Source organism: Aspergillus bombycis, assembly GCF_001792695.1.
Source record: "Aspergillus bombycis strain NRRL26010 chromosome Unknown contig00001, whole genome shotgun sequence".
Lineage (NCBI taxonomy): Eukaryota > Fungi > Ascomycota > Eurotiomycetes > Eurotiales > Aspergillaceae > Aspergillus > Aspergillus bombycis.
In genome coordinates this window covers 438,871-464,069 of record NW_019170003.1, presented here as the reverse complement: position 1 = coordinate 464,069, position 25,199 = coordinate 438,871, and the positions used below count along the sequence as shown (strand labels likewise).

Here is a 25,199-nt window from a genome sequence, read left to right as displayed (position 1 = left end):
GTGAATTCATCGCGCCATACTCTCTATACATAATCATAATAGCTAAAAACTGAAACATATAACATGAATCGACTAACGCGCCGACTCTATCAGCATAACCTGGTCATTCACCTTCGGGTTTATTCCCTTGTACAATCCGGCACTCAAGAAACATAGTAAAAACAGCGCTAATATCATTGCATCGCTCGTGAGGATCACTATCATTACAGAAGGTTCTTCAAGGGCTTCTGGAACTCGGGTACCACTGATGGGCCATCAGCATGTAGTCGGCTCATTTGCGGGTCGTACAGCGGCTCTGCTGTGACCGTAGCTGGGATACGCCGCCCAAAGTACTCGATCTCAACTGTCTGGCCCTCTGCTGCGCTGGCGGGCAACCAAGCGTACGCAACCGGCTTTCGAACCGTGAAGCCGAATGCAGCGCTGGTGACATAGCCAACAGCTTTACCATTCAGGAATACTGGCTCTTTACCAAGCACCATGGAACGGCCATCATTGACGGTGAGGCAACGCAGACGTCTTGTAGGTTCCTGTTTTGAGAGACGCTGGATAGCAGCTTTACCCACATAGTTTTCCTTCTTGTCCGTCTTGATGGCGGAAGCAACGCCTGCTTCATACGGGTTGTGTTCGGTGGTCATATCGCTGCCCCAGGTTCGGTAGCCCTTCTCCAGTCGCAAAGCGTTAAAGGCAGCACGGCCGGCCGCGATGAGCCCATGGGACTTGCCTGCCTGCCAAATTGCATCCCACAGCCGCTGGCCGTATTGGGAGCTGGTCTGAATCTCCCAGCCTAGTTCCCCGACGTATGACTTCCGGAACGCCGTGACTGGGATGCCGGCGATAGTTGCGCTCTTCACACCGAAGTAAGGGAGCCCCGTATTGGAAAAGTCATCCGTGGTGACGGTTCTGATGACATCCCGAGCGCGGGGACCCCACAATCCAATACAACAGGTACTTCCAGTAATTTCACGCACCTCTACCCATCGGCTGGGAGTGTGCTGTCCTTGGCGGCGGCCCTCTCTAACTAGATAATCAAGGTCGATAGCTGTGTTTGCCCCAATCTGGAAGACATTATCACCGAGCCTCGACACGAAAATGTCGCTCCGGATGCCTCCGTGATCATTCAGGAGCAGAGTGTAGGTGATGGTCCCAGGCTTGGCGGTGATATCGCCTGTAGTTAACCGTTGGAGCAGATCGATCGACCCGGGGCCGGACACCTCAAATCGGTGAAACGAAGTCATATCGTACATGGCTACTGCATTGCGTGTCTTCCAGGCTTCTACTGCAGCAATGGGCGAGTAGAACTGTGCCGACCAGGCATCTCGTCCGACAGGTTGCCACTGAGCTGGGAGATACTTAAGCAGCTCTGCGTTCGATTCGTACCAGAATGGACGCTCCCATCCCCCAAGCTCGAGGAAGAACGCACCCAGCTCTCGCTCCCTGCTATAGAAGGGACTAACACGAAGATTCCGGGGCGACTCCTTCGGTTGCATGGGGTGTAGTATATCGTAGATCTCGACGAAATTCTGCTGCGAGGTCTCGCTGACGTAGTCACGGCTGAGTTGGATTTCTTCAAAACGAGAGAGCTCGCACTCGGAGAGATCGACCTGGGACCGGCCCGTTGTGAGCACCTCTGCCACAGCCCGTGCGACACCAGCGGAATGTGTTACCCAGACCGCCTCGGCTACATAGAAGCCCTCGACATTCGGCGCTTGTCCAACGAGGGGACCACCATCCGGAGTGAAAGAGAAAATGCCATTGAAGCCGTCAGCAATTTCTGTGTCGCGTAGAGCGGGCAACAGTTCCTTTGTCTCCTTCCAGGCTGGGTCGAAGTCTTCGGTAGTGAACTCCAAGCGGGACGGCATATTCTTCTCATCGACATGCTTGGGGGTTAGTCCTAACGACGCGGCGACAACCGGCATGGGACGATGGCCGTAGTAGCCGATGCCGTACTGGCCGCCATGCTCGCGAAAATATAGATCATGATCTTGGTGGCGTAGGATAGGTCGTATAGCGTTTTTTCCATTTGGAAGCTCATTAATGGGTCGGCCAGCGAGAGCCGGCACAGCAGTTGTTTTCGCATACTGATGCGCGAGGGGAAGTAAAGGAATCGGTACACCGACCATGGCGCCAATTTCAACACCCCAGAAGCCAGCACAAGAAATAATGATATCGGCAGGAATGACACCGCTGGGTATCCTCACTCCTGTCACCCGGCGACCACTTCGTTCAACGCCAGTGACAGGCGTAGATTCGAGATAGCGGACACCAGCATTGCGGGTTCTTTCGATGAGCAATTGTGTCGCACGGGCAGCAAGTGCCAGACCGTCACTCGGGATGTGCAAACCCCCAAGTACCTTTTCTTTACTCAAGAGAGGATAAATCCTAAGGCATTCCTCGGCATCGATAAGGCGTGCCTCTATCCCCCACGACGAGGCATAGCCGTGCTTGCGCTTAAGGTCTTCAAGTCTCTCAGGTGTCGTCGCCACTTCCAGGCCACCTACCTGATTAAAGCAATCGAGGGATAGTAGCTTTTCAACGGTGTAGCGGGCCAAATTGGTCATGGTCTTCGAGGGTGTAGTCTGGAACACAAGGCCGGGGGCGTGTGATGTCGAGCCGCCCGGCATATGCAACGGGCCTTGCTCAACAACGGTGATGTCCTTCCATCCGCGCGAGACCAGCTCGTCAGCGATGTTGGTGCCCACAATACCAGCTCCAATAATAACAACTCTTTGTGTCGGCGCCATTGTGTAAAAATGCTTGATTCGCTATTCCCAGCTGTCGAGACTAGGCCATTATTTATTCGTCGTCCATAACCATCGACGGAGGACGGAGAACACGGCTGTGACGCCGCTTCCCCGCCGCTCTTTCGAAGGTATGTGCAAGATAAGGTATAACCTCCATGAAGATAGAAGTGAAGCCGCCGGGCCGTATGCCGACGGATATCAAGATGATGTACGGAGTAGGATGGGTGAGTATACCGGTCTTGGTCATGGGGTCCTTTTTTCTCGTTTTGGTCTAGCGTTATCTTAGTCACCGTCCAGATTCTGGATAGGATTACCATTTTCGGAACGAGCCGATCACGTGAGTTCCGCCTTTCGGTCCAAGGTGTCTGTGTGTGTCCGGATGCGGTTTAGGCGCTGATGGACTGGATAACCCCATGGGGCGTTGAGCAATTACATCCCTGATTCTATCTTTATCAGCATTTTAGCCCAATGCTCAAAAGTCAAATGACAACGGTAAGATCTGGCCAGACCCGGCCATAGATAGTGAATGATCTCCAGAAACTTAATTCTGTGGCCCCGGACTACCGATGTTCACATCCTCCGTGGTATAACGACCTATCTCTATCCGATATCAATGATTTACTTGATGGTATAAACGTAATGCATCTCTTATAGGACTAATGAACTTCATAACATTCAAGTTGTTACGTTCTTCTTGTTTTTCCAATCCTCAAGGGGGTGTTGTACAGTCTAGCTATCCTGTCATAAAGGTTGCCTATGTTGGAAGAGATTCCTGTACCGTTGGTCCGCCCGTTATCAATTTGAGCGGTCTGTTAATTGGCTGTCAACATGATTCCATCTACCTGCCGACTTTGCAATTTATCGTGAGAAAGTTTGTATGAAAGCCCCACCTCTTTAGAAGGTTAAGTTCTAAGGAGGTCACTTCTCGAACATTGTCACCGTCAACGGGCAGCAAAGCTCTTACCAATATTTACTCCATGCCCAACGCCGCGCTAAACAAGATCACTGGTAGAACTTTGCTGTTCTCCAGGGCGTCAAGATGAACAATCGCAAGCTACCCGTCACCAAAGTCGACCAAGGTTACGGATAAGTGAGAGGAAAATTAACGCCGCAAATTCAAGGTAGAGATATTTTACTTTCGTGACCCATAATTTAAGGCATCATCGGTTGTACGGTAGACGTGAAGTTTTCTCATTTTACATTTTACATTTTACATGAGTGGGAGTCACAGGACTGTGGATGTCCACCGTCTCTTCGACTACTCGGTGGTTTGTGTCGATTGAGACCAACTAATCAATTGTTTTGGCCAGCCCCTGACAGAATCTTGTTCATTAGTACCTACAAAAACAGAAGTTCACTCATTCTGGATTGCCTAGTCCATTGCCGAATAAAATAGAGAACTCGCATTATAATATACGCACAGCGCCCTCAACTTGTCTCTGCACATATATTTCCAATTTTACGCCTTAGCACCCATATCCTGGTTGAAACATTCATACCATCCTACCATGCCCCGAAGCCATCTTCCACAAATACCAGTCACCTTTACCACTTAACATCTTTAACCTTAAGCGGAAGGTGAAGCATCCGATGCCCGGCTTCGGTTGGCTTCGGAAGTTGTCCCGCCCGGATATTTATTTGGAGTGACTGGTGGAGCAATCTTGGCTCTGCCAACTTTGCGTCTCGCTCTTGCCGCAGGGACACAAACTCATCCTGAGTGATGCCATCTCTCAAGTGTTTGTTCTGGCTCTTGTGGTCCTGCACGCTCATCCAAGGTATCGGGGCTGTACGACCCTCGGGTGGATAATCATGGCCTGTCCAGATTTTTACATGGTTCGGCAGGCTAAGAAGTTTCCGTCCGGAGTTGAAGAGGCTGTGTGCACTTCCGCCAGGGAAATCACAACGTGCAGTACCGATATCCGCATGGAACAAAGAATCCCCGCAGAATACGTTATCTGAAAGGTGTCAGCATATCTGGAACTCAAAAAGAATGCTAGTGAGACCCTTACCTCCAATTTTGTAACCTAAATGGTCTGGAGTATGCCCGGGAAGGTGCATGGCTGTGGCTACCAAATTTCCAATCTTGAACTTCTCATCGTCGTCAAACAATGTGTCAAAAACAACATTGTATTCATCTGGTGGAACTGCATATCTCTGACCGAATAATTTCTGCACCTGCCCGATACGCTTGCCAATGCCGATCGACGGCTTGTGGCCATGCTCCTGCGTAAGGCGATTTTGGAGATAAGACGCTGCCGTGAGATGGTCTGCATGGGCATGAGTCTCCAAGATTCTGTCTACCTTGTAACCCTTTTCCTTGACCAATGAGAGCAGTGAGTCGGCGGCAGAAGTGGTAACGGCTTGGGTGGCTGGATCATAATCCAGGACTGGGTCGATGATGACAGCAGCCAAATTGGATGGGTCAGCAACCACATATTGCCATGTACCTGTCTTCGTCTCAAACAGGGCGTGGATGGTAGGCTCCCCGACCGCCGTGGCTTCTGTGCTGTACGAAGCTGGGCTTTTGGTCGCAGCTTGTGGGATAACGGAACGTATAGACCGTGTATTTTTAGATGACAAGGTACGTCTATCATGCAACTTGTTTAACAGTGAAGCTCTTTGCAAACGAACACTAATGGGTGAATAGTGGGTTTTAGTGGTATAGGTGGCCCTCTTATCGGCATGTTGGCAAAGAGAACGTAGCGGCCTCACAAGAGTTGTGGCTCGGATCGAGTTTGCCATTGGCCCAAGTGAGCCCAAAGCAGCCTGGGAAGTTTTAAAAGAGCTCATACTGATGCTATTTTATGATGGAGATTTAGAAAGCATGGTATATGTACAGAGAAGGGATGTTACGATACTTAAGGTTGTCCGAGTTAGGGTTCCCGGGGTCCACCCAATCCGGGAGGTGGCAAGCGCTGCGACCGTCCGATTCTTCGCCGACCGGTCCACGTGCTGTCAGGTACATAAAGAGCAGTCGGCGATCAAACTTGTCCCGCCTTTCTTTGATAATCTTATCCATCGCTCCCTGGTGTTACTCCAATTCACCACCGACGGCCATTCTTTATAAATTGATCTAGCCGTTACTCTTCTCCATTTGTCTACAACCTAATTATCACTTTTCATCGCGCACAATTCATTTTCTAGACATGTTTCGCACTCGAGTAACGTCGGCAGCTTGCGCTGCTGCCCAAAAAGTTCCAGCTGCACGGAACTTCGCGACAGCTTCACCAGTGAGCTCTGCTTCTCAGAACCACAAGGTCGTGGTAGTTGGTGGTGGTGCTGCTGGTCTGTCCATCAGCCATCAGCTTCTCCAATCTGGCAAATTTACTCAGGATGATATTGCTGTTGTCGACCCGGCAGCGTGGCATCATTATCAGCCCGGATGGACTCTGGTTGGCGGTGGTCTTAAAACCAAGGAGGAGCTGCGCAGACCCATGAACAGTCTGATTGATCCTAAGCTCAAATTCTACAACGACGGCGTGTCCGCGTTTTCCCCTGAAGAGAACCTTGTCACTCTCAGCAATGGCGACAAGGTCAACTATGAACAGCTGGTTGTGGTGCCCGGCATTAACATTAACTATGGCAGTATCGAGGGTCTGCCCGAGGCTCTGGAGTCCCCAGACTCTCTCGTCTCCACTATCTATGGCTATGATACATGTGATAAAGTCTTCCGCACCGTTCAAAAACTCCAGAAAGGTGTTGCTCTTTTCACACAACCTGCCGGTGTGGTGAAATGTGCAGGCGCGCCGCAAAAGGTCATGTGGCTCGCATTGGACCATTGGAAGCGAGCCGGCCTGTACGACCCCAGCAACCCTTCTACTTCCGCTATCAACATCAGCTTTGCTACTGCTCTCCCAGCCATGTTTGGTGTGCCTAAGTACAGTGCTACACTCGAGGCTCTGCGGAAGGAAAGGGGCGTCGAGGGACTCTTCCAGCATGACCTCGTCGCTATTGAAGGCAACACAGCTACTTTTGCTCGTCCTGATGGACAGGAGAAGGTCAAGAAGCAGTTCGATCTGTTGCACGTTGTACCCAAGATGGGGCCCCATGCGTTTGTCAAGAACAGCCCTCTGGCGAACGAGGCTGGCTTTGTTGATGTCGATGACGGCACCATGCGTCACAAGAAATTCTCTAACGTCTGGGCTGCGGGTGATGGCTCCAGTCTTCCCACAGCCAAGACGGCGGCGGCAATTACTTCCCAAGCACCCATCCTTGTTCGTGGTTTGCTTTCCACGATGGAGGGCAAGGAGCCTGAGGAAGCCTATGACGGTTATACGTCATGTCCTCTGTTGACTGAGTACGGCAAGGTCCTTTTGGCTGAATTCAAGTACGGCGGACAGCCCAAGGAAACTTTCGGGAAGTTCGGTCTCGACCAAGCCACTCCTCGCCGTGCATTCTATCATCTGAAGAAAGACTTCTTCCCTTGGGTGTACTACCAAGCCATGGTCAAGGGCAAATGGGGCGGTCCCAAGGGTTGGCTTAAATAGAAGAGCCTGGAGCTCGTGTGTACTATACTTCTGTTCTTAAGATATCCAAATAATGGAAGCTTCAAAATTAGCGAAAAGTACGATTTACAACCCATATACATTCTATTCTACGAAATGGTACAGATCACTCCTGTAGTCTTCGACAATGAACCCCCTTTTTTTGTTTTACTTTTCCCCTTCACCTTTGATGTTTGACTTTTCTGTCCACTTCAACTTTTCAAATCACGTCATTTCGTAGCCGAGATCGGACCTGTCTCTCGGTGGGTCCACTACGGCCGAGAACCCTGGACGGCTTCCCGAACCACATTAAAGCAACTTCCATTTTCTCCCCCCGAGCCCTCACATTCCCCGCGCACTTTTGCGGGGAACGGAGATTGATAGCTTAAAAGACCTACATACTGTTTCTTTCTTCAAGATATCTTCTTTTGTATTTCCCGGCATTTATTCTGTGATTTAAACTGGCAGTTATTCAACCATGACTGCCCCTCGGGCGACAGATGATCTTATCGTCCGAGAGAAAAGCTCCAATTCAATCGGCCGAAAGGGAGCATTCACATTGACATCTTATTATGTCATTGTCACGTTCACATGGATGCTCACGAACAACGCCATAATCAATCGCCGATTGAATCAAGGCCTAGGTTATGCCATAATGGCTCGGGATATATAGGGGATGTGAAGTGGATGTGGTCTAGAACGCGGTGGTGTTCAAACTGCCCGAGCTGTGACACAGAATGTAGCGCCTGTTCAGTTAATTAAGCTCCAGCTCTTTAGGTTCCAAGTAAATTAATAAGGTATGGTCCATGCTAGTCAGCAGGTTAATAAGCCCTGCCAGACTGTGGGGTAGACTCGGAGGGGGACTAAGGCGGTAGAGCTGATCAAGATTGTACTACCATGAGACTTAATAAGGGAATTCAGACAACTATATGGGGCATACTGAGGTGACTCTATTTACAATTACTTAGATTCGCATTGAAAAATATCATCAAAGCCTAAGTATAGGCTATCTTTCTATCTATATACTGTTGGGTATGGGGGCCACACACGCCCTTGTGCGTCTGTTTAAATGTAATATACAAGGGGTTGTTGGCCGACTGCCTGCTACGTAAATCATATCATGGTCACCAGTCGAACTATGTTACCAATCAAGTGGATTTTGAGAAGATGCGGTCTGCCCGTGGCACCAGCTCCGAAGGGGTCAGGACTTTCTGACACAGTTGGGGCTCTACGGTTTTCGTGAAATAATAGAAGTTATAAGAAGATATTATATAATAAAGACTTTGATAAAGTCAAATTTTACCATTATTTGTATTATCTTTCCAAAATCCTAGTATAGAAAAAGAAATACAAAGACATAAGATATAGCTGTAGAGATATAGAAAGTAGTAATATATAACTAACCTTATAGAGCTGCGCAAATTCTCACACAACCAATATCTAGCTGGATAGCAGTTCAGCTATTTATAGAAAAAGTAAGCCCGCACATAATAAATTGTTGTCTTTTTTGCTATATAGCTAGAGCAAGTGCCAGATTAAATCCAGGTCCATGAGGAAGTGGGATCCAAGCTGAATGAGAACTCTCCTCAAAGCAGCGCAGCATTATCATCTCTCCCTTCGACATTCCGTGACTGCTCCAGTGAGACCAAAAGACGGCTAAGAACTGTGCGGGAGACAATATTTGGACTCCAGAGTGAGAGAATCAGTGCTGACGATGGTTTTACGACATTGGTGGGGACTCGCTGCGAATCGTCAGCCTCATGAGATTCGTCCAGAAGAATTTTGGTACACATTTAGGGTTGTTGGTGACCAACCGCCGCAATACTACCATTGCCAAGATGTCCGAGTTCATTGATGCAGAGTCAGAGGCGTGGCCAAAATTGGACTTGGAGGAAGAGATAGGAGCCGCAATGGTCTTCGACCTGAGTAACGGCAACCTCTCAGTCATGGTTTATGCCCGCCACGCTTGGGCATACACCTGCTACTGTATTCCTCACGGGCGGAACCGGGTTCCTCGGGACCCAGATTGCCTTCTCACAACGACCGCGGTCAAACGTGTCGTTGCTCTTGTTCGTGCCACTTCTGCTGCTCAAGGATTAGAGAGGTTAAAACAAACTGCGACCGCTGTGGGGTGGTGAGAGACTCGACACACATCGAGATCTGGAACAGAGCAGGCTAAGTGACTCGCAATGGAGTCAGTTGTCCGGCACCACGACCATAGACAATATTGACGCAACTATTCACAACGGTGCTATGGTGAATTGGAACGTGGACTATGATAAGCTGCGGCCACTAAATGTGCGATCTACTATTGAGCCCCTCAAAGTGACCGTCCTGTCTCCTCATTCTCCCCCGGTTTGTGTTCGTGTCCGTCGGCGACGTCGCTGACTTACATGCCAATGTGGACAACCATGTTGTGATGGATCAGATCAGCCAAAGTAATGGGTACTGCCAGAGTAAATCTTTGCTGAGTCTATTGTTCGACGCTTTGCCCCTCGATTGCTGGTGTCTAAAACCGGTTTTCGGTCATCAAACCGGACATGATCATCGGAACTGCCGACCACGGGGTTGCCAACCTCGACGATTCCTCTGGAGAGTTGTCGCTACCGCTTCACGGTTATCAGTGTACCTACCAGTGACCGATGAGAGCTGGGTGCCCATCACAGACGCGGGTTATATGACCTCAGACTGTGACTGAGGTCCTTTCCAATGACATCTCGTCATTTGTCTATGGGGCGAGCAAATTTGGCCTCAACGCGTCGGACCTTTGGGACCAGGTCAACTCCGAGTTGAAGTATCCATGCGAACCAGTCCCATGCGGTGTTTGGGTCAAACGAGCCTTGGATGACACCAATGGAGTGGGTGAACGCCATGCGCTATGGCCGGTGTAGCAATTCCTTCGAGGCAGAAGATCGGGTGGCATTTCTATCCCATCGCCACTCATCCCCCCAGATCGCGAAGAGCTATGCAAGGCTGTCAAGGCTAATGTGCGTCATCTGGGGCGGGTGGGCTATCTTGAATGCCGACACAGTCTAGTCTCGATGAACAGCGGAGAATTTTTATCGGTCAACTGCTATCCCAATATTTAATCTCTAGACACTAACCCTCAACTGAATCATTTCAATTTGGCAAAACCACTGACAGAAGAACTGGCAGTTTGGCAAGTTGGATCAAGCTGACAAAATCCTGATTCGTTGACTCCTTGTTGTCTTAAAATTTAACATGAGAAATTGTACCTTGTCAATTACTAATATGCTCATATTACCTGCAATAGTCATCATTTAAAGCCCTCTGTGAAGGTATGGAATGTTGGTTGACGTGTTTTGAATTTCCAAGGTGAATGTTGCTGGCCTATAGACTAATTTCCAATATATGACATAGTAACAATGAGCATAACTAGTCAAATTGACCCTGGAATTATATTAATGATTGAAAGATGATGTTTTAAGGATTTAGGTATTTTGATTTGGTATAATCCTTACTCTGGGTGACAATGCATGACAACTCTGGCACTTCACTGTGATCTCAACATGACTGTAAGATTGCAAATTACATCTCCTGGAATTTACTCTGACCCACCTCACCACTCCTCATCCCCAGCAATCTGTTTCCTCACTTTGTTCTTACTTTTCTCTCCCTCTTTTTTCTCACTTGTGGTTTATATTCATCCATCGACATGGAAACCGCCTCGGCTTCAATATCACGAGTCCTCCCGTACCTGCATAAAATCAATGGAACTACACACCAGTCAGACTGTCGGGAGGCCATCTCGCTAAGGTTTTTCCACCAGTGGACGACATTTAATCAGGATGTTGCAGATGCGTGTGCATCGTTGGACCTCACCGGCCTAGTCCCCATTGTAGACGAGTCGACTGAAGAGTTTATTGTTGGTAGTGAGCTCGGACTCACTGGGAGGTTCGCAAAGCAAGTATGCGATGTTTCGTCCAAGGCCCTCTCCACCACGGTATTGGCAGCATACAAGTTTGGTGATTACAATGCCATTGAGGCCACTGATCATAATAATGTCCCAGACATTGTGATGTTAACTATCCCATCTGCGGATGCAAGGGCCGTGGGGGAGATGAAAACTTACTGGACAGTAAGATTGGACAGATGCTCCATTAACGACGGTTATATGTCTCTCTTGCCTCTTCAATCACATTTGGGTACAGTACCATTTTATTTAGCCATTCCCTCTTCTTCTAGAGCTGACTCACTCGACTAAACTATATCAAACAGCGCAACTCGTAAGGTATATGCGAGGAAATTTCTTGCGATATGGGTTTCTGTCCACATATAACGCGACGATATTTGTGCGTCGAACCGACCCATATCGGTTCGAGGTGACTATGCCCATCAAGTCCCAAGGAACGAGCCCTACCATCCGGCAATGCTTTGTGGCGCTCGCTGTGTTTGCATCTCAAGACTGGAAGTATAATGAGCCAGATGGTTTTTCCTTGGCACAAGTGAGTCGTAATATGGCCCGACAATGGTGGCGAGGACTGGGCTAACTAGATGGTAAATATAGCTAAGAATACCAACCCAGCCTCATACGCAGGCTTCGTTGCGCCCATCCCCGTTGCGAAATCAGGTGGCTGCACCGGGTGACATTAGGGAGCCCATCGGAAATCAGTCAATACTATTTGCTGACGGTGATGGTAATGATACTCGCACAGCCATTACCGTGGTGAACTGCACCAGCGTGGTCCGTACTATGGGCGACAAAGCGATATTCGAAGTATTATGGGATGGGAGGCCGGCAATTGCTAAGTGTTGGGGGGAGGATCTCTATGAACGGTTTGTCACGAACGTCCATCTTACTGCTGTACTTGGTGTTAATCAAGCATTTTCCAGCTATCGAGACGAGTATCTTACCTATCAGAAGATACAGACTCTGAGGCCAGGTGGATACGAATTCTTTCCCCTGATGTACAGCCATGGAGCTATTGCTTGCTCATCAATCTTTCCTAAAGGATACATCGCCATAATGAGTAGGTTCGACGGAGTCCGCCTAGACATGGTCTGGGATCACCTGCGTGGCTCTACGAAAGAGCATGTAAGACTCGTTATTCACAAGGCGATAAAAGTTTTGAGGGAGATTGAGGTCATTCAAATCGACTGTGGGGCCCATAATGTGTTATACAATAGCAACACAGAATCAGCGGTATTATGCGACTTCGAGTTAATGCAGGCATGTGAAAGTGATACCAGAACCCCAGACCTCCCGGAAATGTACGCCATTTTTGGTGATATGCCACCAGTTGCTCGTGTTCGCCATGATGGAGGGTAGCAGTGATGCTTTCTTACTGCGATGGATTTTTCTTTCTTTGCTTTTCTTTCTTTGCTTTGTTTTTAAATTGTAAAAGCATTCGATTAATTAGCTACGCAATGGATGCAAAGAAATACCATCTCCTCTGGTTCACTCAAGCATGAATCATTGAAATTCTGCATTATCTTATGATACTAGTGCTTACTTGCGGCAATACGCACAGTAACCACCTATGCGGTTCTACAGTAGTGAAATATGTATAGTTCTTTCTTAGGAAAAATAAAGTACAATAGAATATTTTATCGTTCGAAGCATAATTTTCTATTTAGCATAGACTAGATAGAGCATTCCGATGTGCCAGGCCGGGTGGAGAAAGAGAGCAACACCATGCACTCTACAAGACAATCCAACCAGATAATTAGCGATTACGACTCAAGGTTCCCATGAATTCTCGTATGATTATTTACTTCTGTCCTTATGCATTATCGCTCCTTCTGCAGGGTGGTTTGAGGCCAAAATGCCAAGCTTCAAAGGTGCAAGTGGCTATCGGTTCCGACGTTCATCGTCGCTCCGCTGTGACATTAAATTCTGCTGCGGATCCGATGCCACTCCCTCGAACTATTTATCCCCTCTCGTCGCCCTTTCGAGTCACCCAGCTTCTCATATTTCTACACACCCAGCCATACTAAATCATATCTTCCTTTTTCTTTCAGGATATCGAAATGTCCAACACGCCTACTATCATAATCGTGCCGGGCTCGTGGCATTGCCCAAAACATTACAAATACCTCATCGACGGACTGGCAAAGTTCAACTACGAAGCTGTCGGTGTTACATTGCCGTCTGTTAATTCAAGTCCTTCCCATGCCAGTTGGGATCAAGATGCGCAAGCTGTCCGTGAGGTTATCATGAAGAGCCTTGATAGTGGCAATGATGTCATTGTGGTCGCTCACTCGTTTGGTGGCGTTGCCATGTCTGAGGCCGTGAAAGGGTTGGGCAAGAAAGCGCGTGAGGATCAAGGTTTAAATGGCGGCGTTGTGCGACTGATCTACATGTGTGCTATGGCGTTGCCTGAGGGTCAGACTCATGTCGGTCAGATCCAGCCCCAGACACCCGAGGAGGAGGAGCTGGAGCGGCAACGCCAGGAGTTACAGGCGAAATGCGGAGGCATGCGTTTTACAGAGGTATGGTGGATAATTTCTAGATCATTTCATTATAATGTACATCTTGCTTTGAGTGTACGTGCTGATCACTGGTATTTTCTTGGTAGGATGGAGCTATGCTTTTAGATAAGGATGTCATTCGAGATGTCTTCTATAATCGCTGCGATCCCAAAGATGTGGATGAGGCAGTGGATCTCCTAGGATCATTCCCAACGGGCCCTCTCACCGTACCTGTGACTTACACGGCCTACCGTGAGATCCCAAGTACGTACATCGTCTGCGAGAATGACAAGGCCCTGCCGGTATCGTATCAAGAGAGAATGATTGCACAGGGTGATGGTGTCTTCCACGTGGAAAGATGCCAAGAGGGACACTCGCCATTTTTGAGCAATCCGACATTTATCGTGGATTGTATTCGTCGGGCTGCTGGAGAGAAATCATAGTACATAATAGAACGTTTGACCTACGCTGGGGCATTTCACAAGAAGCGATGGTTATCTAGATTGCTGTGCAATATATCTGGGAACACACCTCCGTAGAACTCTCTTTCTAGAATTTCTGAGACATTTACAAGACAATGGAGAATCCATTGCAGATCTTTCCAACATATTGATGTATAGAAAGTGGCGATAGGGCATGTCACCTGACTGAATCGGTCAGATGCCCGGTTTGTTCCGAAGGAAATTAAATCTAAACTTTCTTCTATACAACATCCCGCTACTGCAATATCACCATCTGCACGCCCTCAGCAAAAGATAAGCAGACAAATATTACCAAGTCTATATCATTGGCTCAGATGACGCCTTCTACCGCATCATCGCGGCGCCAGTATTCAAGTTGTGACGCATGCCGACGATCAAAGCGACGTTGCTGCTTGCTACCTGGCAAAGATGGAGAGCTTCATTCAGTATGCACTAACTGCAAGCGCACAGGGTCACCTTGCACTTTTGATTTTGCCAAATCCCACTCACGCGTGACAACGCGAAGGAGCCGAAGGCGATATGCAACAAGGACTAATTTGTCTGGAGAATGCGATGGGTCAACTAGCACCTTAGAAAATGCCGTTGATGCATCCCAAGAAAGCGAATTACAAGTGCCCCCTGTAGCAGATCAGGATATTTTCACGTCTTGGCTTAACATCGACCTTGATCATTGTGTGGATGACAATCCCACACCTTTTTTATACAGCACGGATTCCCCTGACACACTTATGGATACCGCAAGGCCAGCACGACAGCATGATGAGAATATCACTTCACTTGTTACACATCGCTCGGACACGATACAACGCCCTTTTCCGCGTAATCCTCAGCTTAGTATTGGGGGCTCGCCTAGCAGTCCTGTCTATCTTCTTAATTCTAAACTGAACGCAGCAGTTCTTGATGGATGTCTGGCCCGTATCCATGATACTATCGTTACAGGGTGCGCGTCCAGATTCATAGGCTATGAATGCAATCTATACAAACCTGGATGCCACTATCAGCTAGATGATAGCGATTGTGAAAGCCTGCAGGACCAAAAGCCCCTGCAAGCAGACCCTGTCTCAAAAGAAACCCTAACCAAGACGCTCACTTCAACATCTCAACCAGATGTGTCTTTGATCACTTCCGGTCACTCATATCGACAACCAGGATCTATAACACAGGATACTAGTCACAGAATGACTATAATTGGAGCTGTTCGTTTCCTTGATCATTTCAGCGATCTTTATGGCAACAGACTGACTGTCTTTGCTCGGAGAAAGTCAGATGCCGTTCTGAAAGCGGTGCTCAGAACATTCTCACTTCAGTGGCTATCTCCTAACGATTCTTCCACGGAGGCTCAATTGACCACCAACTACAACACTACGGTTGGCAGAGACATGCCGCGCGATCCACCGATCGACGCTTTTTATGATAGTTGGTTTCAGGCGCGATCACTTATTCATAGTGCGCTTTCTGTTCAGTCCTTCAGAGTTTTATATGCCATCTTCATGTTCGATGGCATCTCTATCCCAGCGAAGGCGAGCGGTGAGACACTCTTGGCTCATGAATTTCTTGAAGTGGGGTTGCAGAAGCTGAATTGCTTGACTGAGCTAGTTGAGCAGTACTGCATGAACCTGGGACCACATTCTACATATGGCGCTATGATGGAGGCTAGCCTGAGCGTTGTTCGATGGTGTGCTCACGTTCGTGATATAGGGGCAGCACTCACAGCAGATCACCTATGCAAGCTTTCTGATGCTTCAAGTAACAACAAAGGTAATTGGTTAGTATCTTGAACGCCAAGGCTTTGCTAAGTATCTCTTAGATCGAGAGACTTCTTCCACACATGAGCCAATGTCATCTTATTCCTTTCATCAAAGCTTTAATCGAGACTTTGATGACAATGTTCCGGGTATATGCCGTACAGCAGTTGCGGAGGCCTTCCGTGTCTGGAAACAAATAGTTGCAATAAAAGGCTCCCTATCAAGCCCGACCAAAAATGACATTGAATCATGCCCACAATTGTCTACAGACATTACCTTAGCGATCACGGCAGTTGGTAAATTTCGGGAAGTGTTTGGCTCTTTTTTGGACTTCTGTATAGGAAACCTTGAATATCTTTCCATGCGCTCAAGATTGTCTGCTGGTGCGTCACGCATATCATCATAAGTCCCTACCATATGGTTGATTTAATCGCTATTCTAACCAGCATCAAACAGTGTCTATTTTGACGTTCTGGAACCTTGGTGTATTTGTTCTCACGGAGACTTTGAAACCTACTATGACGGCAAGAGACCCAGTTTGCAGTCACAGTGTCTTTTCGAAACTACAAGTATACAACGAGGAGGCGGCTTTATCAGTGACGCAGATAGTAGAGTACGTGCTCTCGCTGCCTTTTGAGGAGATCTTCAACCTCCAGAACGGCGTTAGTGCTGAGGCTTCGGTACTCTCGTACCATATCACCCCTACGCTGGTAGCGGCTACCTTCCAAAAAGCTATCGAGAACATACTCAATATGCAGTTATATTTGCCTTGTGGTGTGGGCACACTGGATGAAAGGTCGCTAAGCTACAATGCCGACTTCACCTGGAAACAACATATCGATACCATACTGAAAGGTCTTGTCTCGCTTGATGCTACGATCGGTGGATCACAGGCCTCGGCTGTAGCAATACGAAGTCTAATGCAAAGTCATGGGGATATTATATCAGAGTGTTGGTCTTCCGACTTTGAGACTTAACCACTATTTGAACTCAACAACGGACTATAACATATGACTCAATCAAAACAGTTGGAGCTCTCTGGTTTACCCTCCTAAAGGCTCACTTGGCCCAAGAATTATAATCACATCTTCTAGTTAATTGCGTTCAAACCAGCGGTCCTTTCGGTTGAAAGCAAAGGACAGGAGATGTTGCTTATCGGTTTCAGCCATCCTTCTCAGACCACGCTGACTAAGTTAACCACTATGTCAATGCTGTATCTGATAAATGAAGTCAGTTCTGCAAATCTTCAAGCTTCAAAATCAGGTAGCAGAAAACAACTGGACGAAGCTGCACTAGGTTGATGAAACACTCAAGGCAAGCCACTTTGCGTCAGATACTGCGAGAGCCTCGGCCGCCTTTTCGGCATGTTCCACCGCATCAGGACCGACTAAAAGTCTCAGAGGAGGCTCCTTTTCCTTCGACAACCTAAGAACAATGTTTGCAACCTTGCTTGGTATGGATGGTTCATTTCCTAAATTCTTCCGATGCAGGTCGGCCACATAGCCCACGGTACTCTCGTACGGTCTGCTCACCGGAGGAATTTGCATTGATGAGCCAGCCCAGTCAGTCCTCATGCCACCAGGCTCCAGTACGGTGACTTTGATGCCGAGCGGTGCCACTTCTCGCGCGAGCACCGTCGAGAAACCTCCGACTGCCCATTTTGCACTTTGGTATGCCGAGAGACCCGGCACACCGAGTCGTCCGCCAACCGAGGAAATTTGAAATATGTGGCCGGACTTTTGCTGGCGAAGGATAGGTAGGACCGCCTTCGAAACGTAGACAACTCCGAAGAGATTCGCATCTACTTGGGCTCGGAAGTCATCGATGTCAATATCCTCGACAGCGACAGAGTTGGCGTACCCCGCGTTATTGACAACGATGTCGATTCGGCCAAACCTTTCGTGTCCAGCCTTCACGACTTCGATCACATTGTGGTTGTTGCTGACGTCTAGGGCTAGGGTGAAGACCCTGTCGCTGCCATATTTTGCCGTCAGGTCTGCGAGCTGCTCTGGCTTTCGGGCAGTTGCAATAACAGAATCACCAGCAGTGAGCGCAGCTTCAGCTACAGCTAGGCCGAGGCCACGAGAGCATCCAGTGATAAACCAAACTCTCGTCATTGTATGTCAGATAATAAGAATGAGATGTTAGAATGCGTAACAATTAAGGTGGTGAGGCTCAAAAGAAATTCTGATGCTTCAGAATACCTGGCCAACAAGCAGCAGCACGAACATATTTATAGACTCTCATCTTGCCAGTGTGGCCATGGATGTCAGCAGGAGGAAGAGCGGGAGGCCCAGGCGGCCGCCGCAAAGTAATATAAATGCGGCCGCCAGAAGGCGGAGATAAGGAGCTTAATTCCACTTGCGGCCGCACACCACAGATCGGGTTTTTGTTACATGATGGAAGATGGCGATAAGTGAAACATTATTATGGTTCTTCAGTCTTGTTGTCATGCAGAAAAAATAAGCAGCAGTGTGACGAAAGCCTTCTCACCTGTTAATCATCTCTGACATTGGTTATTTCGCTTCCAGGGGTCTTCCGTAGGTACATTTCCCATTATCATAGTAGGGCGGCATTGTTCTTATTCAGATTATTCAGATTATTCAGATTATTCAGATTATTAAATTAGAGATCTGCGGAGATGTATACAGCTGGTCGAAGTGCACGTCCTGGCTTCATTCTGTTATGTGCCATTGTATGTCCAGCATCAGCCCTTGCCAATGACCGGTACTAACGGGTGCAGTGTGGTTTGGGATGGTACGTTTCTGGAAAGGCAATCGGTGAGGATGCGAAGGGGGCCATTTGGTCCTGTGCGAATAATGCTTAGCAGTTTTAAAATATTCATAGCTGCCATAGCCCCATTATCTTAGAAATCATACAGCATTCAGTAACACCATTCGCTATATTTGGAACATCTCCCTCGCAGCACTTTTTCCATCATCGGACGATCAAAACCACTCTACCTCCCTTGAACGTATACTCACTTGACGGCGAACAGTACAAACATACAAACAACACAGCTTCAACGGTCAATCACCAGCTGGGCCCCCCTTGACCCCCAATATTCGTTTGCTGCTGTCCGCTGCTCTGTTCCATCGCATCATTAGCATGCCATCCCCCCTGTGATGCCTCCGGTTGTCCTCCACTATCCCCCGTATTAAGCCAATCGGCATCAGGAGACGTCGGTCCTCCAGAACTCCCCACAACAGCCTCATTGCCAGTCTCCCACTCATTATTATTAGGTCCAGGCTGTGACTGTTCATCCTGCGGCCCCGTGTATTGTGTAATATCCTGCTGGGACGGGCCTGCACCCCACTCATCGTCTGCAGCTTGATTAGAGCACTCTTGCTGCGCCGGTTGGCCTGCACCTCCAGAGCACGCCACATTACCATCACCCCCGGTCTGCCCTGTTTGTTGTCGCTCATTCTGTTTCTTTCGTTGTTTCTTCGACATCCGGGACTGTTCTCTCGATGCCCCCGGCCCAGACCCCTGCCGATTATCCTGGCGCTCATTCGGTCTACTCCTCCCCCTCTGTCCCTTCTTGGACGTCGTCGATGCCGCGCGTGGAGGCAGAACCGGAAGTTGAGGCGCAGACGGCCGCGGCGAAGGACGCCGTGAAGGCGCACGGGAACGACCACGCACAACAGTGACTTGGATCGGGGTAGTAGCTTGAGGCTGCGGCTGGGATTGTGGCTCCGATATCCGTCTTTTCCGTGATTTTGCTTGCGCAATGAATAGTTGCGCTCGTGCCTGGGACCGCCACCGGATCGAGTACAGGTATACGATCCCCGTTATCCCAAGCAGGATTAACACTATTATGGCTATTCTGATGTTGTTGTTCATTTTCTGTGAAGTCTGTTCTTGGGGTCCTTTGTGGAGGGGGGTTGTCTGTCAGTTTGCTGTGGAAGAGGGGTGGAAGAGGGTTTTGGGATTCGGATTGCACTTTACTCGCTATGTGCCTTTTCCTGGTGTCAGGGTGATTGTTCCTCGCGGAGAGGTGAGGATGGATGCTGGGTTGGGGTGAGACTGTTTAAGGGTGTGGCATGTTAGATTTGGAAGTACGACTGTTGTGATGAAAGTCACAGAGCTGGTTGTGCTCGGCGACCTTCTTCCAGTGAATGGACGTGTGCAAATGTTTATATTCTGCATCTGTCATTTACGAAGTAGATGGAATCATGTAGGTAGAAGGAACAAATAATTGGTATTAAACATGTCTAACTTTTATCTATCCTAACCCTCAATACCCAATGCATTCTGGATTCTCGCAATCCAGTTATCATGCAGCAATGCCGTTTCCCCATTGGCAAGTAACTTCTGCAGCTTCTCCTTAAGAGCAGTCCGGTCTTCATACAGGTAGCCAGAAGCTGCAAACTCCTCTGACACCAACACGGCCGCGAGGCTAATCAGTCTCACGCCCAGGGTGAACGTTTCTGGCTTCGAGGCCCAGCCGACCAGTCCGTCCTTTTCGGACTCATTTGCCATAATATCTGCGACGTAAGAGAGGCCGTCAGACACCCATTTCGAGGTCTCCTTGACTCCACGCTCGCTGAAGGCAGCTTCTCTCAGCCCGAGAAGTCTACAGGACCAGATATCGACTTCGCGGATTTCCTCAATGAACAGGTTTTGTCTCTCTTCTTCGAACAAGGTCGTGCTCTCCTTTCTCAGTTCGGCAAGTTGTGCTTCTACCGTCGCAAGCTTTGTGCGTTCGACAGAGCCGCTGAGCTTCGGTTCTTCCCCCGTGATATACTGGATTGCTTTAGTGGACAAGAGTTGAGACTCGGGGTAGTTATCGACCATGAAGTCGGCAAGGAGCTGGCCAGCGTTCAAGGGAGACAAGGCAACCGTCTTGGAGGGGGCCACGGAGGAATATGACAAAACCCAGGAGGCAGTTCCGGCAGCCATATCACGCAGCTCTTCGTCGTCGTCGCTCAGCATGTCATATAGGATAAGGTAGATCTCCAAGTACACCTTGTCCACAAGCGGGGCCTTGCCTTTGCTCCGCAGTACGCGTGCAAATGCTGTTAGTGAGGTCACTGCCGCATCTCGAGTGGTAAATTCCTGGTGTTGGTTAGAATCTAGCTTGAGCGACATATGGATGGAAAACACCACTTACTGTTTCTTCTTCCATCGCGAATCGGAGTTTCGTGGCCCACCTGCGAATGTCTGTCTCGGAAATCTGACCTTGCTTGGAAATGGCCTTCGCTGCGAGAAGACATCCTTGGAGACGTATCCCGGCGTCTGATCGGTCTCTACCCCACACTTCGCCATTCGGGCTGCAGTTGATATGTTGGTTTAACTCCTCCCATGGCAAGTCCACGTCCTTGAATTTATCATGATGGAAGTCAAGTAGATCTTCCAGGATGGATGCTAGGGATGCGATAGCTGAGCCCTTCACACCTTCGGAGTAGTCGCCCAGGATGATAGAAGGGTACAGTTGCAGCAAGGTCTTTCGGTATTTGTCCTTTCTTCCGATTACATCCTGTATCCGCTGGAGCAGCCATACACCAGCATTGGGATCGAACGTCGAAATGGTCTTGACGAATGACGCAAGCTCATCCAATTCACCGGTCACAAACATCTGCAGTACTCCAACCCACGAAAGAGATCTCCGGAGCATAGAAGAAGCACGAGTCGTGCTCAGTGAATTGTAATTAGGATTCGAAGAATCAAAAAGATACTCCAGGATATCCTGGAATCCGTTCGAGTCGTATGTGTAGCAGATAGTCATCAACAATTTTTCTGTACCTTTGTTTAGCCTCAGATGCAAGTTTCCAAGGAGGGTTCAATTTACCTTCCGTCCCTGACTCAAAGCTCTTCTCCACCGATTCTCCCAGGATCTCCAGCAAAGTGTTCGCAACGAATGGAGATTCTGCAATTGGGAACAATGTGGCAAAGATCTGTCGCAAAGCCGCAGATACTTCGTGGATATGTTCTGTAGCCACGTCAGCCGATATGGTTCTCTACATGTTATGCCAGTATTACTTACCATTCCAGAACGAAAGCGACGCAGATCCGAACCTGCGCAAGGCATACTTGATAGACAGTGCCTTTCCATGAAGATAGTCCTGTGCCTTCGAATCCCGATCAATATCAAGCAGTGTTTGGATATCTTTCAGAATGTCCGGGCGATTCAGCAAGGATGCATAAACACGAGCCGCGTGCTCTCTAATGCCCCACACCGGACTCTTGAGCTGTTCCCGGACTAGTCCTAGCAGCATCGCGTCGTCTGTATCATAAACATTCGGGACTTTCTCCGCAATGAGTTCCAAAGCTGGGAAGACTCGCTCAGTGACCATCGCATGATCACCCTGTTCAGCGTTATTTCTCGCATCCGATGACGACAGAAGGTCAGATAGTAGCTGGATGAGACCCGGATATTTCTGGAAAGAAATTCTACCGCCGGGTTCCGATCCGGAGCTACCGCCGAACCCTAGACCAGTACCCCTGCGACACATGCGCGTTAGTAAAGCTCGGAAGAGCATCAATCCAGAGTTTCTCAGGTTCCAACTAAACAGAAATTAGTCTCCTACACTCATGACTTGGTTAAAATGAGCTGTATCACTCACACTGGCGACCCCAGCTGCTCAGCCGACAGATTCAAAGCGGGCATGATAAACGGCTCTGTGTGAGCGCCAACCTTGTTATTGGTGAAGATTTCTTTCAGACAGTTCAGAGCATGAACTTGAGGCAACTCCATCTCCTGGTTATCATCATCTTGTTGTACTGGAAGGTGAGATATCTCGACAAGATCTTTGATGACATCTTGGAAGAGCTGCCTCCGGGGTTAGATGAAAGAATTCCAGTGGCCAGTGCAGGAAGCCCGGCGGAACGACGCGTTAGCTTTGATGCTGTCTCGAAGATAATCTTTCTAGCTTCCTATATCGACGAATAAGCATTTTACTCATCTGAACTCTGTCGTCTGAAATACTCACCTGATACCATCTATGAGGTAGGCTTGCAATCTCAGGATCACTCGACTGTCCGCAACGCAAACAACAGGTGGCAAAGGTTTGAGACACCGTCGAGAATGCACCCCTATGGCGAAGCTCGGCCAGCTGTGTGAAGCTTGCGACTCCTACTGTCTCAAAGTCGCCCTTCGTTAAACCTAATTCTCCCTTCGGACCGTACGTCCTATTGGCGAGTGTTGCGTAAAGCAGGAGACTGGAATTGTCAGCAGAGAAGGTGAATTTAGAGAGCAGAAATTACCTCGACTCCCGAAGTGCACGCCAAGAATAAGAAAGGATGTCCTTAGGGCCGACGGCTAGATCGTCAATGGGCTCATCGGTGTGGCCTTCTGGCGAATCAATACAGAGTACAGGTCTCACTTCAATCCAAATCTTGTCACAAACAGCCACTACCCTCGAGTGTACGGCTCGCCAGGCCTGGTAACTTGTCTGTGCGTTCGAGATCAAGACATGGAAATCAGGGGTCAGGACAATATATCTAAAGCAAAAATCAGCTTCAACGCATTGAATATACACATTATGCAGCAGTACCTAAGAGCAGAGACGTAACCGTGTAGGGGCGCATCACGCATAGAAGAGTTGAAGAGACCACCTGTAAGGGATAGTTTCTCTTCCAGTTTCTTCAGGAGATTATCGACAACTCCTTGTTTGGTTTCCCACCAGCTCTCCGCCACTTTCGAACTATCATCGTCTGCTGCTGTAAAGAATATGTGATACAAGCGAGCGACAGTATCGGCGTGGTCAGCTCTACTAGTGTTACTTGCCAATTGTTCTGCTCTATTCAAGGCGTCTACGAGCTGCGGCTTCTCATGGTTCCTCTTGCTTCCGGATTGCACATAACCACTTAATAAGACGTCCCGAGGAAACAAATTAAGCAAAGTGAGGGATGTGGCCCGCACTTCCTCATATGGATCCAGTAAAAGGTCTACCAGCAATCTGAGCAAGCTCGGCTCAAACACATCCACGTTGAGTCGCCACTTTGTCACGTTTCCCGCCTGTTTGGCAGCAATGTGACCAGCGTACCGGGCGTCGAGGCCAGATTCAAGTAGATGGATCAATGTTTTCAATGCCATGATGTGACGCGGGTAAGAGGCTGTAGATCGCAGGTCATCTTTCAGTAACTCCAGGTATTCTTTCAAGCACTCTTGCGTCTCAGAATCGTCACGGGCAAACTTCGGCTGATGCTTTCTGCTATTTGGAACATTTGTCTCGGCCAAGTTTTCATGTTCGCTCAGAATACCACCTTTGAGACGAGGAATCAGTTTGCGTATCAAGCTCAGGATCTCTCCTCTGGCGTATGGGTCTGCAGATTCAGAGTGTATAGAGGGCAGGCCTTTCAATATAGCTCTTATTGTGGCTGAAGAAACGGGCTTTGTTGTCGCGGGTGCCGTAATCAGGAGTGAAAGTGCTGCTATCCTAATACTATGTTCTCTATGGAATAGGAACTGGCCAATCATTTCGCTCTTGAGAACGAGCGCATTCTGGGCGTCATTGGCCGAAGACCCCACTTTGGGAATGTAGTCTAGGAGCAAGGTAAGTAACACGGACACGAGCAGGCTCAAAACCATCCCCACTTACTATCCTCGTGGACCAAGCCAACTTTCTTTGCCATCTGCAGCGATGCGAAGAGAAGCGTCAGCTCTGGTAATGGCGCTTCACTCATATCCCCTGCGAGCAAGTTCTTCAAATGTAGCTTGTCTAAAAATGCTCTAAAGCCAATATGGTCAAGTTTAAATAAAGGCTGAAGGGTGTAATTAGACATCAGCTCTAGATTATCCAGGTTCTGCAGCGCAAGGTGCCTAACTGGAGTCACCCAAATTGATGACAAGTTCTGAGAAATCTCTTGAGATGATGACGCGGACGTGTCAAGGCTTTTCACTTTCTGGAAGAATGCAGCCATTAAATCCCCTGATGAAGCAGCAAGTTCTGCTGTTTTAGCTTGGGTTAGTAATCTCAAAAGAAGGATCTCGGCCACAATTTGTTTCGACTCGGAGCTTGGAGCACTTCCGAGGAAGCGAGTGATATCTATAGACAGAGATTTGCAATCCTCCTGAAGGAGTGAGATCCATCTTTCACGATTCTCCAGAAGCCAGCTCTCTACCATTGAGATAAACTCAACGGGAGAGATTGCGCCCTTCCGTAGTAGAGTCTCCAAAGAGACGAAAGACGCCTTAAGTCGCGAGCGAGGCTCGCCAAGGATAATGCTAGGGATGGTTGTCTCAGTAATCTTGGATCTGATTAAATCTTTGTCGGTTTCCTGGGAGTTTTTGTTAAAGAGGCCGACCAGGCACTCCAGGACTTGTCTCATTCCCTTTGGATTTGCATCTTTATAGCGAGCCATGTAGACCTC

The 25,199-nt window shown here is 48.5% G+C and overlaps 9 protein-coding genes across 9 annotated transcripts; 4 read left to right on the top strand and 5 right to left on the bottom strand.

Moving 5' to 3' along the window:
* Positions 1-203: 203 nt before the first annotated feature.
* Positions 204-2,741, bottom strand: ABOM_000171 (GcvT family protein; the record flags this gene model as incomplete). The annotated part of the gene is made up of 1 exon (XM_022527301.1): positions 204-2,741. The coding sequence occupies one exon, from the start codon at positions 2,739-2,741 to the stop codon at positions 204-206; it is 2,538 nt and encodes an 845-aa protein (XP_022394817.1).
* A 1,545-nt stretch (positions 2,742-4,286) lies between these two features.
* On the bottom strand, positions 4,287-5,531 carry ABOM_000170 (MBL fold metallo-hydrolase; the record flags this gene model as incomplete). The annotated part of the gene is made up of 2 exons (XM_022527300.1): positions 4,287-4,696; positions 4,751-5,531. The coding sequence occupies 2 exons, from the start codon at positions 5,529-5,531 to the stop codon at positions 4,287-4,289; spliced, it is 1,191 nt and encodes a 396-aa protein (XP_022394818.1).
* A 356-nt stretch (positions 5,532-5,887) lies between these two features.
* ABOM_000169 (NAD(P)/FAD-dependent oxidoreductase) lies at positions 5,888-7,228 on the top strand (the record flags this gene model as incomplete). Its single annotated transcript, XM_022527299.1, has 1 exon — positions 5,888-7,228. The coding sequence occupies one exon, from the start codon at positions 5,888-5,890 to the stop codon at positions 7,226-7,228; it is 1,341 nt and encodes a 446-aa protein (XP_022395041.1).
* A 3,673-nt stretch (positions 7,229-10,901) lies between these two features.
* On the top strand, positions 10,902-12,515 carry ABOM_000168 (uncharacterized protein; the record flags this gene model as incomplete). Its single annotated transcript, XM_022527298.1, has 3 exons — positions 10,902-11,391; positions 11,465-11,691; positions 11,754-12,515. The coding sequence occupies 3 exons, from the start codon at positions 10,902-10,904 to the stop codon at positions 12,513-12,515; spliced, it is 1,479 nt and encodes a 492-aa protein (XP_022395040.1).
* Positions 12,516-13,216: 701 nt separating this feature from the next.
* ABOM_000167 (alpha/beta hydrolase) lies at positions 13,217-14,100 on the top strand (the record flags this gene model as incomplete). Its single annotated transcript, XM_022527297.1, has 2 exons — positions 13,217-13,678; positions 13,765-14,100. 2 exons carry the CDS (start codon positions 13,217-13,219, stop codon positions 14,098-14,100), a joined length of 798 nt encoding a protein of 265 aa, XP_022395039.1.
* A 1,217-nt stretch (positions 14,101-15,317) lies between these two features.
* ABOM_000166 (uncharacterized protein) lies at positions 15,318-16,861 on the top strand (the record flags this gene model as incomplete). Its single annotated transcript, XM_022527296.1, has 3 exons — positions 15,318-15,897; positions 15,947-16,267; positions 16,341-16,861. The coding sequence occupies 3 exons, from the start codon at positions 15,318-15,320 to the stop codon at positions 16,859-16,861; spliced, it is 1,422 nt and encodes a 473-aa protein (XP_022395038.1).
* A 315-nt stretch (positions 16,862-17,176) lies between these two features.
* On the bottom strand, positions 17,177-18,001 carry ABOM_000165 (uncharacterized protein; the record flags this gene model as incomplete). The annotated part of the gene is made up of 1 exon (XM_022527295.1): positions 17,177-18,001. One exon carries the CDS (start codon positions 17,999-18,001, stop codon positions 17,177-17,179), a length of 825 nt encoding a protein of 274 aa, XP_022395037.1.
* Positions 18,002-18,917: 916 nt separating this feature from the next.
* On the bottom strand, positions 18,918-19,727 carry ABOM_000164 (uncharacterized protein; the record flags this gene model as incomplete). The annotated part of the gene is made up of 1 exon (XM_022527294.1): positions 18,918-19,727. One exon carries the CDS (start codon positions 19,725-19,727, stop codon positions 18,918-18,920), a length of 810 nt encoding a protein of 269 aa, XP_022395036.1.
* A 387-nt stretch (positions 19,728-20,114) lies between these two features.
* ABOM_000163 (THADA/TRM732 family protein) lies at positions 20,115-25,190 on the bottom strand (the record flags this gene model as incomplete). The annotated part of the gene is made up of 9 exons (XM_022527293.1): positions 20,115-20,942; positions 20,998-21,623; positions 21,676-21,816; positions 21,871-22,391; positions 22,451-22,656; positions 22,817-23,045; positions 23,091-23,327; positions 23,381-24,371; positions 24,428-25,190. 9 exons carry the CDS (start codon positions 25,188-25,190, stop codon positions 20,115-20,117), a joined length of 4,542 nt encoding a protein of 1,513 aa, XP_022395035.1.
* Between the last annotated feature and the right edge of the window lie 9 nt (positions 25,191-25,199).